The 12,554-nt window shown below is 31.5% G+C and overlaps 2 protein-coding genes across 3 annotated transcripts; both read right to left on the bottom strand.

The window, feature by feature from the left end:
* Window positions 1-819: 819 nt before the first annotated feature.
* LOC122529603 (apolipoprotein D) lies at window positions 820-6,103 on the bottom strand. Its single transcript, XM_043655887.1, has 4 exons — window positions 5,691-6,103; window positions 2,975-3,203; window positions 1,865-2,036; window positions 820-1,146 (listed from the first exon to the last, which is right to left on the bottom strand). Exons 1-4 carry the CDS (start codon window positions 5,847-5,849, stop codon window positions 987-989), a joined length of 720 nt encoding a protein of 239 aa, XP_043511822.1. The 5' UTR covers window positions 5,850-6,103; the 3' UTR covers window positions 820-986.
* Window positions 6,104-8,188: 2,085 nt separating this feature from the next.
* Window positions 8,189-12,058, bottom strand: LOC122529601 (CAP-Gly domain-containing linker protein 1-like). 2 transcript variants are annotated; one of them, XM_043655885.1, is made up of 7 exons: window positions 10,437-12,058; window positions 10,245-10,353; window positions 9,252-10,171; window positions 8,981-9,183; window positions 8,659-8,915; window positions 8,447-8,596; window positions 8,189-8,344 (listed from the first exon to the last, which is right to left on the bottom strand). In XM_043655885.1, exons 1-7 carry the CDS (start codon window positions 11,918-11,920, stop codon window positions 8,270-8,272), a joined length of 3,198 nt encoding a protein of 1,065 aa, XP_043511820.1. In that variant the 5' UTR covers window positions 11,921-12,058; the 3' UTR covers window positions 8,189-8,269. The 2 variants fall into 2 exon arrangements, with proteins under 2 accessions (XP_043511820.1, XP_043511819.1); XM_043655884.1 differs by having other exon boundaries at window positions 8,189-8,375.
* Between the last annotated feature and the right edge of the window lie 496 nt (window positions 12,059-12,554).

The following is a 12,554-nucleotide window of genomic DNA, read 5'->3' on the forward strand; positions in this document are numbered from 1 at the left end:
ATCCAGTAAAATTAAGTACTAGGTGCGCTGGGTGATTATCTGACGACGACTGTTACGATAACGATTCTAATGGTGATGATGGTGATGATGATGATGATGATAATGATGATGATAATGATGATCATAATGATCCTACGTGCTCCTGCAAGTGTGTGTCCGCGACTTTGGATGAGTTACGCTAAGATGTTGAAAGACGACGGGTCTAAAGAAAACAATAACAGTTCATTACAATTATGTAATTATAAGTAAGAGAAAGAGACGAAGAGTATTATAACACGTTGTTAATTGAATTAATAAAACTAGCCCAAAGTGTCTAAAGCAGTTGCTGTTTCATCACCCTTTCTGCTAGTCTTTCAATCGTGCATAATGAAAATGAAATATCAAGAGACTAATTTACTAACTTAATCGTGTGTTTATTCATTCTTTAAAATTGAGATCTTCGTAGTTTCAATTCTTTCAACGTTTTTGTATTTCCTGTACTTCACAAAGTACTTTTATAATTACGTAATGATGAGTTAATAATGACAATTCAATTTCGATTTCAATCCTTGCAAGTATGATATAATTTATTTTTAAGAGAAATGAAGCAAACGATCTTTATTTGTATAAATATATAAAATTTTAATAAATTTACGAGATATACACTCACATCACAGAAATCCATTAGATAAGTAATCCAAATCTCGAGTCTTATCTATTTATTATGTCTTCATTATTAATCTGATTAAAACGTACTTAATATTTTAAGAAACTAACATCGGGATCGTCCGAAAGAAAAGTTTAGTGTTGTATATTTTTGTATAATTATTCACAGTTCCATACAACTCAATTGTATCTATTTTCCACCTTCCATTTTCAATTATCTTTTTAATACAATAATTTAAGCAACATTTGGACTAAGATGGTAGTCCCAATGCAAAATGCACCATACTTACACTACTAATCGTATCATAAAATCTATTTAGACAACATTTAGCATATTAAATTCAAGCACGTCGATGCTTCCTTTTCAGTGGGTGTTTTCGTGTCACATTGTTCGTTCTAAGTACTACCGATGGTGGGAGCAGCAAGTCCATTTCGGAAGTCTCTGTCTTGTTACACTGATCCTGGTCCATGGGAAACATGTACTCCAAATCGATATCATATCTTTGTAAAAGAACATTTGATCAGACATTGAACGATTTCTTTAACACTACAACTACAACAATAAAGTAACCAAAGTGAGCAATTTATAATCTTTATTTTGTACACATAAAACGATTTATTTTCAGGAATCTAAATGATTTTTTTTTGTAAAATGTATTAAATAAAAGCGTGTACTATTGTAGTATAAAGTGTTTCTATTTTTTTTTTTTCTTTCCTTTTCTTACTTGAATGTCTCTGATGGAAATTCTATGCTTTAGTTGTCGTTAGTGTTAAATAAAAGATAAATCTAATTGAATTGATGAATCTAGTATCATTGAATTTGATTTCAATTGAACTGATAGATCTAATATCATTGAATTTTATTTTATGCTATTGCTGTGATCCGAGTCTAACTCTTCCAAGTTTAATTCTAAGATTTTCGTATTTATCGTTTCACAAAACTACATAATAAACTTTTCCAATATTTAAACGTCTGCGATATTCTAGATCGTGGACATATAATTACTTTTTAAATAAATGCGCGTAATAAAACAACCGAATAAACTCCTCGGAGCCTTTTAAAATGTTGTGCATATGAATCCTGAATTCTGAAGTAGGATGAATATTTCATGAGCCTGCAGGTACGGTGTTAGATATTCGCTGTATTAATTAAATTCTCACATAGGCTCAGTCATCAGTTATCCGTGTTCAAAGGAAATAAAACCATGTCGTTACTCACCTGGGCAATTTCTCGCGAAGATAAGAAATAACGTTAGTTCCGAGACTCGGTTCTCGGCTCATGATGAAGCTCGATAAATATCGAGGACTTTTGCTTTGTTCCGCGCAGTGCATTAATAAAGCCCACGACTTGTAGTCCGAATCCAGTACGTATGTATTGTACACACCTTCGTCTACAAAACACAGAAATATTCTGTATCGACCAAGAGTTAAATTAATTTCGATGCATAGTTTTAAACGTAAATTGTTCTATTATTAGTGGACAAATCAGAGATAAATAATAATAAATAATAATAAAAAGGATCATAATAATAATGATAATATAATAGTAAATCAGAGATAAATAATAATAAAAAAAAGATCTGCGTTAGCATATTTTTAGAAGACGACCGAACACGATAGTTATCGATCGAATAGGAAACGACTGCGAAAAATAGAAAAGAGGAAAATGGATGAACTCCTCTTGTCGTGAATAATACGGATTGTGAGTTGGATAACTATAGAGTACGGTAGAAATCAAATTGAAAAGTTTTACTAGTGCATAGCGTAAAAATAATTTACAATGATATCTATAACTTTCAGTCGTCAATTGCATCTTTCTCAGAAAATGTTCTTATAATTCGTCAGTGTTAAAATTATTACTTCTCTCGAATATTTAATTCCATGATCATATTCTCTAAAAAGAAAATTGTGCATCGACAATTCTTGCTTCTTAATAATCCGAATACTGATATATTATGAATCGAACTTGATTTCTTATCTCTTAGAAGTTATTCTCATTTTTTTCTTTTTTTCCTTTCGTGAAAGATAACACTATCATTTTTTCCTTTAGAAAATAAACCCACGTATAAAAAGATAATTAAAACTTAGTTTAAGGGTTATCAACGTCGCTTTCTGTGTCAGAACGATATCAAACTCTTGAAATAGTCAGTTGAAATATTTCTAATATAAATATAATATTTACTTTTAATTAAAAGTGATACCAGCTATCGATTTTTCACCAGTTTGTCGTACAATCCTTTTCCCACAAACTACTACTAGAATCTAAATCTGTTCGGACATTAATGTATCATAATCAAAGCACACACACAAAAGAATTCTTAATACTTACACGGATACTCAGCGTGCACCCAGTGAGCAGGTAGCTCCGGAGAAGGAATTTTCCAGGTGATATTGCCAACAAGTTGCTCATTAATCGGATCATCGGTGAAACTGTAAGTGAAATTCATGGTAACCTCGGTACTTTCTGACGATATCGACAATTCGGCCCGCATGCATCTGTACGCGAGCGCTTCCTCCGAGCTTGCATAATACTGCACTATGTACCACGATCCAAGGAACTGCAAGAAATCCACATTCTTTGTAAATACAACGTAGGGAATGTATCTTCGTTGGTAATTTACGAAGCTGTTCACGCCTGATACTCGTTTTGTTGTTCGCGCTGTAACGTTAATCGGAACACTAGCCTCTCTAATGGGCTCACTGCGCTACAGAGAGTAGAGACCGAGTTCTGGAGCAAAACATAAATGCACGCGACGTTTAATAAATGTGTGCACGAGGGTAGATATTAAACTTTAAGTAATTCCGTTGATAGCGGAAGATGCGCGTACATTTATCTTTTAAGTTGTTCTGCCATTTGTATCTAGTGTAAGTACGATCTTGGTGAAAACAGTTTCCTGATTCTAAAGTGTTCGCTGCTTCGAATCAAATACACTTCGTTCCTTGAAGCAGCTTTTCACGTCGTCAAATATAATGCACGATTGATTATTTTGAACGATCAGGATGGATAGTCGATTCTACGAGTGATTTATGCGAAAGTGGAAAATTCGATATCCTAGTCTCGTGTAAACGGTGCAGAGAGGTTCATCGGTTTACGTGAGGCAGGTCGTGCAATCGTTGCCGCGGACTGTCATCCAGTTTAGCATGCAATGCAAAACTATCCCCCTTTCTCCCACTCGTGCATTCATCTCCTGCACGACGATCTATCTCTGTCTAGATTATCATTATTTCAGCTGCACGTCGATATTAACATGCCGTAGGCAAAGAACGAAAATTTACGTTCCATTCGTAGCTGATCTTTTTGTTAAATCCTTCCTGATACTAAACTTAGGCGCATGTGACAATTTTTGTAATTATCTTGCAATATTATAGATATGATATTATAGAAATTTTATACAAACATCTCCAATTTTATCGATTTATACTTATTTCTTCTCTTATTTCTACGGATGAAATATTATATCGTATACAAATTTAAATGAATAAAAATGAATGGAACTCTTAAGCTCAAACTTTAAATTTACTAATGCTATTTTTACTTAAATGGCTGCCAAGAGAAATGTCACATAGCGTATATAACTCGCTGCTTCCTGAAGTGACGAGATCATAATGTAGTAGCTATTCCCGTTATCAGTTATCCCGTCTAAGATTCGTGCAGAACAGTAAGTACTATACTTTCGTAAACTGAGATCCACGACTTTATAAATATTTCGTCATTGTTTGTCAATTTTGTTAATCATAAAGTTAAGAGAAAGCCGTAGATGAAACAATGTACATTCTCATTATTGTGTCTTCTATCAAGCTTGACAAGTAATAAATTAAGGCTTGAATTATACTTTCGTTGAAGAATAAGATTCATTATAAATTACGCGAAACAATAAAGCTTAAGCACGAAATTAAATTTACTATGAAATTACAAACGGATAATGATTCATGGTATAATCTGAAGTCTAAACTGTAATCTAAGAATAAGTCTCGCGTCAATGATTTTTGGGTTATCAATGAAACTAATCGATTCAGTTCATTGCTTGTCTAAACAGAGAATACCAAGGTTAACTTCTTATAACTTCTCCAAGATTATCTTATTTGTTACGAATGGTCATCGGATTTGTAAAAAGAATTTTTGCTCTCTTAAAAATTAAATTCATTGCGAGTATGAAATTACACAATTTAAATAATATAATTCTCAAGTATAATGAGAAATTTCTGAAGTTGAAGTGTTTGATTCAAAGACACGCAAAAATTCAATGGAAGTAAGTAGTTTTAAATGTATGCGACGTGTATGTCCGAAATAGCCTTCCCTTAAACACGTATAAAGTTCCAAAAATAAGTTGCCCAAAGTCTTCCTTTGAAAGAAGACTCGCGATATTTTACGCAAGTCTTTGTTTACTTAAGTCGCACTGTATCAAACGACATTTTCATTTAACTTTATCCTTTAATTAGGCACAGAAAAATTCCACGCGGCGACACATTTTTTTTTTTACAAATTGTAATTGAAATCGTAGCAGAAATCATAACAGAAATTGCAATACCACAAGGAAATTGCAATTTCTGTTATCACATTCGTACGCGCGCGGGAGTATTCAACAAACGCGTTCCAATTGCTCGTAATTATTATTATATATTCAACGGAATACATATTGATCGGAAATCAATCGTGATCGTCTCTTTATGAGAGATATGTAACTCTCGTATATCCAACGATTCGGTTTGAATAATTACAGAAAATTCAGCAACTGATTATTAATATTAACTGACATGCTTGACGTTTCATATTAGAAAAAAATTATTAACACTCCTTCAATATTTAATATCATATATGTGAAAGATCTATGATACGATAATACAATGAAACAAACTTCGTTGTTCGATTTGAAACTAATTCGCGATCAAATAAATCACTCGGAAACTAGATTCTTTCAAGATTGATTTAATTTTACAATTCTGCTAGAATATACGAGTAGTTTCACGAACAATAGTAATACAGCTTTTGCGGTACAATAAGGATTTTCGTCAACCAAACAATAACTACGTGGCACAGGACGTACCTCGGATATATCAAAATTCCGTATGCCCTTTACTTTGGGACATTTGGTCTTGTCCTCCCGCCTCTTCCACGTAGCGGTAGTGCAGTCGATCAAACTTAGGAACAACAGTAATATTATTGTCGGCGAATAGAATCTCTCTAGTCTCGTTCCGGGCTGCATTCTCTCGGCCACATTCAAGTCTCTATCCGTTCAAGCACACGCGGAGAGTCTTCTTACTTCTTCGCTCGATAGATTCGCCTGGTCGACTAAAGGCCACCGAGTCGGTTAGAATGAAGAGCGGACGCGCTCATGACTACCACTATCTGCACAAACTACGAAGAGGGGGTGGTCACTATCACGTTCCTCCCTTTGCATTCTTGCTGCTCTTTCGTTTTCAATCAGCAACTTGTTCTCCGCGTCGCGGGTACGATCCTCGTAACTGGCGCCAGCTCAGCTCAGGACTTCTGATCGTAGGCGTGATCGTCGTCACGGCTAAAGAAGGGCATCGACTGTTAGGCCACCTCGTCCCGCTTACTCTCTTACATCCGACTCATATGTTTGCCGTTTTTTCTTTATACCTGTATACCGCTCCGTGTTCAAGGTAAACGCGAACAATGTTCGCCGAAGTTCTATATCCGCGACCAACGATCGATAATGTTATAGTTGTTCGTTCGTTCCAATTAAAAGAATACCATGTACGAATGGTACTAGGATACGCGATCAGACGTGCGTTTGTTAGATTGCAATTAGATGTCTATGCCGTTTTGTATTTTTCTATACTACAGTCTGTAAATGGTACCGATATATTCTATAAAGATAAAGGAAAAACAAAACTCACTATATAATATGCTTTTGTGAAAATTATTTCAAAACTTCGAGATCTTTGACTGATGTTAATTGCGTATTTGAATTCGAAAAACTTGGATTTAAATCTATTATTAATTAATAACGACGAATGAATGCTAAAGAAAAGATACATTAATTTCATACATAATTTAAGAAATTATTGAAACTAATTGTTTAATATAACAGTATAATTATTTAATGGAATATATCGATACTTTAAATCACTGGAAAGAAAATTTAATACAAGTTAACGTATGCAATTGTGTGTGCAATTAAATTAATAATACGCTAGTATAAATATTATAGCAATACCACATTTTCCTTTTATAATTGAATGATTAATCTACAATCAGGAAAATTATACAAATGAAGTTCGATACCCTATTTTAATGAAATTTGTGCTTCGCCAAATTTACTTTTTGATATTATATATTCATAGTTGTTTTAATCCCACGGAGCTCCGTAATTAATGAATTTTAATTTCGTTAAATATAGAAAAATTAATTTTACTTTGTATTTTATTTCCTGTATAAATGAAAAATTAATCATAATGGGCATGAAAAATTTAACATAAAAGTAGCGATTATACAGAATATCAATTGAGTGAAATTAATATATTTTTGTATAATATACAATATTTTCACATTCAAATAAAATTTTTAAAACGTGATTTTAATATGTAATTAAATTAATGATATCCATTTTATCACCTAACTGTAATTCATTACATTAAGGAATTAAAAAATTCATTAAATGCATCAAGCGTATCATTACTTTGATACTTGTAATTTTCATTGAGATGAATGTATTGATTGAATGTACCAATTACCATATAAATTGACGTAGATTTAATTAATATGCTTCTTTAGACTCGTTGTATGTTGCGTGTTCTTCTCCTTCGCAATCACTATTCAAGAACCGTTGTCGATAAACAATTCAGTAAGAGTTCGCTGAATAACTTCGACATGCCATCTCGTTGCACGAAAACGTGTTCGAAATAATTTGTCATTCTATTCATGATTCATATTCATGGTATGTATGAGACAATATACAAATATCCTTTTAAATATATTTTGTACAATTGCAACTTTCCACATCTGTCTCTGTTCCGAAAAAGGTCTATTTTCTGTGAAAGATAAATGAGTCATAACATAATCAAAAGGTATTGTTCATGTTCAAATAATTCTAGCCTTTATGGCTAGTTGCCACTAAAGTGAATTAATTTTTAAGAATTGGAAAGCGATGACGACACGATAACTTTGTTGTTAACATTAGATAGTCGATTGTAGTTCCAAACTTATAAGATGTTGATACTTAAAATAGTCGTGGATTTCTTAAGTTATCTCAAACGATTTGTTTATGACTAATTAATGATTTTATTAATAAATAAATTCTTCTGAGAAAGATTTCTCATTGAATTATAATGTATGACATAATAACGTAGTCGTTTCAAAATGATTCTAAATGGGCGTATGTAAATTAACACTAATCTGACGAAACAGATACGTATTATCACTTACGTTTCTTTATCGAACATCCTTTTCCTCTAAATGATAGTTGGGATAAAAAAAGACTAGAATGAAGTTTGGGAAATAAAAGATTATTATTTAAAATGGAAGAATAGTTAAAAATGGCATTTATTTATTAATTATTTTATATAAAATATATTTTTTTTAATAAAAAATATTTGTTGTATATATTTTAAATATAGCTAATTAAATACACTGTATAGACATAATCTACTTATGATCCACTTATAAATACCATAAATTATTTCCATGGTGGTTTAACTTTTTGTTGTTCTCCTTTTGTTGATATCTTCTGTGAAACTGGAATAAATTCAATGGTGTTCTCAGTAGTCTAAAAAATATATAATTGAAATTTTATCTAAATCATAATATTTCAAAATAATATAAAATAAAATTATCTACTTCTGATATAGGTTGCCACATAATGTTATCTTCATTTGGTTCCTTTCTCAAATAATGTTTCCTTGGAACTTCCCTACATGTTAAAGGAGGACTTGAAATACTTCTTGTAATTTTTGGAAATTCTTCCTTTGCTTGCTGCATCTCAGCAATCTATCAAATACCAAATCTTGTCTTACATACAAATATACATATTACAATCAATTATAACTTACCATTTTCACATATTTTCGGAGATCATCCTTAGAATCTCTTTTACTAGTTAGAGGAGTTTCATCGAATGAAGTCGTGGCATATTCTCTTTGATCAAGAAAATTTTTCTCATCCGGTACATGTGACATTAATTTTACTGATTCCTGGGAAATCTTCGTATAACAATTTGGCATTGATTCAGACTTTCTTGGACCTTTCGATTCGAATAATTTTTCAGCATGAATTTTTTGTAGTGGTGTTAAATTTTCCATATTTCCACCTATAAATTAATATGAATTATATTATGAATAGTAAGGTTTAATATAATACTAATACTAATTCTACCTGATATAATTTGTAAGGCTTGTTGCCATTGTTTCTGCATTACTGAGTGAAGTTGTTCCGCAAGTTGAGATTTAGCAGCACGTTGAGATGTAAGTTGTGCTTCTAAAAAGGACGATTTTTGCAAAGCTTCTGCTAATTGAAGCTCACATAATGTTTTCTCTTCTTTATGCTTTTCCTCTAATAAATTTATTTCTAATTTATGCCTGAATAAATTGTAATAAATAATTATTGCCTTTCTTAAATTAACTCTAAAGATATAAGTTTTACATACTTATCTATAATGTCTTTGATTTTTCTAGCTGCGCACTCGGCAATAACTTGTTGTCTAGTTTTTAGTTCTTCAACAAATTCTGACTCAGCAGCATCAAGTTGAGTTTGAAATTCTTGTAATTTAACTTTTACTACTTCATCCACTTGCTTCTGGTAAATTTCTTGTAATTCAGATCTAATTTTCGCTTTTTGCTCTACAAGATATCTTGTTTCGTCTCTCGCTAATTTTTCTGCTTTTTTGATATCATCGAGAGTCGAAAGCAGTGAGGCATTTTTCTCTTCTAAAATTGAATTTCTATTATTTTCTTCCTTTAATTTCAATTGTAAATTTTCCTTTTCTTGTCTGAGTATAATCAATTCGGCTTCACAAGTATCTAGTGCTTTGTGAATAACATCCATTTCATTTCTAACTTCTCCACCTTTTAATCGTTCTTTGCGTAATTCTTGTTGAACCGTTCTTAATGTTTCTTCAGATTGTTGATTTTTCTCTACTAATTTATTATATTCTACTTTCAATTTTTCACATCTATTTTCTGCTTCTTGCACAAATGATTTATAATTTTCTAATTCATCTGCATGATTTTTTAATAACTTCACCTTTTCCTTCGTTGCAATGTCATTTTTTTCTTTATATCCAGCTGCAAGATCTAAAGCTTTTGATAGTTCACCTTCACAACGTTTGATCTGTGATTGAAACTCGGAAATTTCTAATTGATGTTTCTCTGTTACATTCTTAAGATTTGTTTGTAAAGCACTATGTTCAATTTCTAACACATGTAACTGCTGTTTCAATTTAGACCATGCATTATGAAATTGTGCTATCAATTCATTCTTTTCATTATCTACCCTCAGCGCTACTGCTACCTTCTCTTGCTGTTCTAGCAATCGCTTTTGCAGTTCTTGAATTAAATGTTCACAATGCTGCAAGCAATCTTCCATTCAATATTATAATTTATTAAAAATATAAAAAAATTGACAATAAACATTTATATACCTCCCGACGGAATTTTTCTTCTTCTAATTTAATTTTGTATATCTCTCCTTCTGTTTTATTACCATTACTTTCCCAAAAGTCTGATAATGACAGAAGCCTTTGGGATTTCCTGTAATAAAAAGTAAAATCACATCATTGTTCCTGAAAATTTTAATATTAAATATATATAATTTTAGCTATAATAAAAAATACCTTGGTAAAAATTCTGTATTTGTTGAAGCATGAGCAATATTCTTAACAAATGGTACATCATGTACTTGGTTCGTATATAGCACATTTCCATTTTGTTGCAAACTTTTATAAGACTCTGGTAAATATAATGAATTACATTCAGTACTTTTTGTTGCAGTATTGCATTGCACTAATTCATTATGTAATGAAATATCTAATTTCTTATGTATATTATTTGCTTGAGTATTATGCAGATTATTTATACTATTTACACTGTCCACATTTGAAATTTGTTGATTAATTAGTTCCTCTTTCTCTACATCAGTTGTTTTAATAACTGATTCAATATTGTTCGAATTCACTGATTTATCTGTACTTTCTATCTCTTCAGTCTTTGAAACTTGATATTGTGTATTTTGCTCCCATGTTTTAAATTCTGAGATTATTTTATCAGTCTCATTCATTTGAAATGAATCATTATATGGCAATGATATATCAGCAAAAACCTCAGATTTTTTGTTTGATTTTAGTGATAAAACATCGTGAGATTCACTTGAGTCATATGGCTTAAATTCCAATTTTCGAATAACAGATTGTCTATGTGTAGTGTCATGATCTTTGCTTTTAAGACAGCTATTACTCTCATTAGATAATGTACTATTTTGTTCCTTAATACAATGATGCTTAGAAGCCCTATTTATCCTTTTCGATAATTCTAATTCAGTGGCTTCCATCTCTTGAAGTAGTTCATCGACTTCAGAGAGTTCCATTTCTGGTATGCTAGTCTTAGAATGTGATTGCAGTTGTTCTGTTGTGCTAAGTAAAGTTGATGGCATTGAATGCAATTGTTTCGAAGGAAGCTTAACACATATATTATTTGTATTTCTACAATTAATTGAACAAGAATGGAATTTCCCTTCAGAAGAAGTAACAGTAACATGCGGAAAACCCACATTGCAAGCAGTAGAGGAAACCACCACAGGGGACTGGGATGTTAAAGAGTCATGCTTATATTCATCATGTTCATTAGCATTAGTTGCATTAGTACTTATAGACACAAAAGGACGATTCCCCAAGTTCATGTCATTCTGATGAGAGTTATTGATGCAGTTTGGCAATGAGTGACTATTAGGAGTTGATGGAACAGATAAGGATCGGCTAGGTTTTACAGGTGTATTTTGTAAGCCACAGTTTTCACTCACAGAAAATTTAGTTTTAGGTAATGTTTGCCTAAATTTGCCAACTGAATCACTCTGAATTTGCGATTCCAATGAATTATTTAAAAGAATAGCATCTAAGCTAGTATTGTTGGATTCAATAGCAGAAATTCTGCTTTCTAATGATTGCATATGCTCCACAAGTTCTGATATCACTCCAGTTCTTTTATTATTATAACGTTCTTTCACTTGATTAGAACAAACATCAGATTCTGAAGATGATGGTACAAGGAACAGGTCAGGTGGAATTAAGAGCAAAACATCAGTATCATCAGAATCACTCATCATCCATTTAAATTTCCTTTCACCAAAGCAAATCAAATCCAATTATCGTATACTCCAATAAAATTTATATGTACACAATATTTACACAATTTTTTATACATCCTTACAAAAGAGTAAGCAATGTAAACAAATAATTGAATTGACTACCTTATTCATTTAATAATAAGAGAAATATATAAACTTCAATGATAAGAAAAATTTATACGTATTTTTAAAATGATTGTCACTCATTGTTAGTTTTTCACCGATAAATTACATTATGAATTACATATTTTTAATAACTCGTAAACTAACCAAATAAATATTCAAAACGATGCTTCGTTACCGTGTGTTAACATTAACTAAAAAAGGAATAGATATGGCATTATGTGTGATTTCATGTTTCATGTTCTGAAATACCGACCGCAGAAAAAGTCTAATATTTTTTTACGCCCTCTGTGACATGCTACGGTGAATATAAGAATTATCATCAATTGAAACATAAAACTTTAACATTAAATTTAAATTGAGATTTAAAATTAAAATATATTTATTTGACATAGATAAAAAATTAGAATGTAGAGACGAGAAAAATTAAAAAAAGGAGTTTTCTATTTTTTGTATCTTCGAAATGCATGACTTTAGTTCAAATCGAGAT

The sequence above is a fragment of the Frieseomelitta varia genome, unplaced genomic scaffold, assembly GCF_011392965.1.
Source record: "Frieseomelitta varia isolate USP_RPSP 00005682 unplaced genomic scaffold, Fvar_1.2 scaffold_298, whole genome shotgun sequence".
In the NCBI taxonomy this organism is placed as follows: Eukaryota; Metazoa; Arthropoda; class Insecta; order Hymenoptera; family Apidae; genus Frieseomelitta; species Frieseomelitta varia.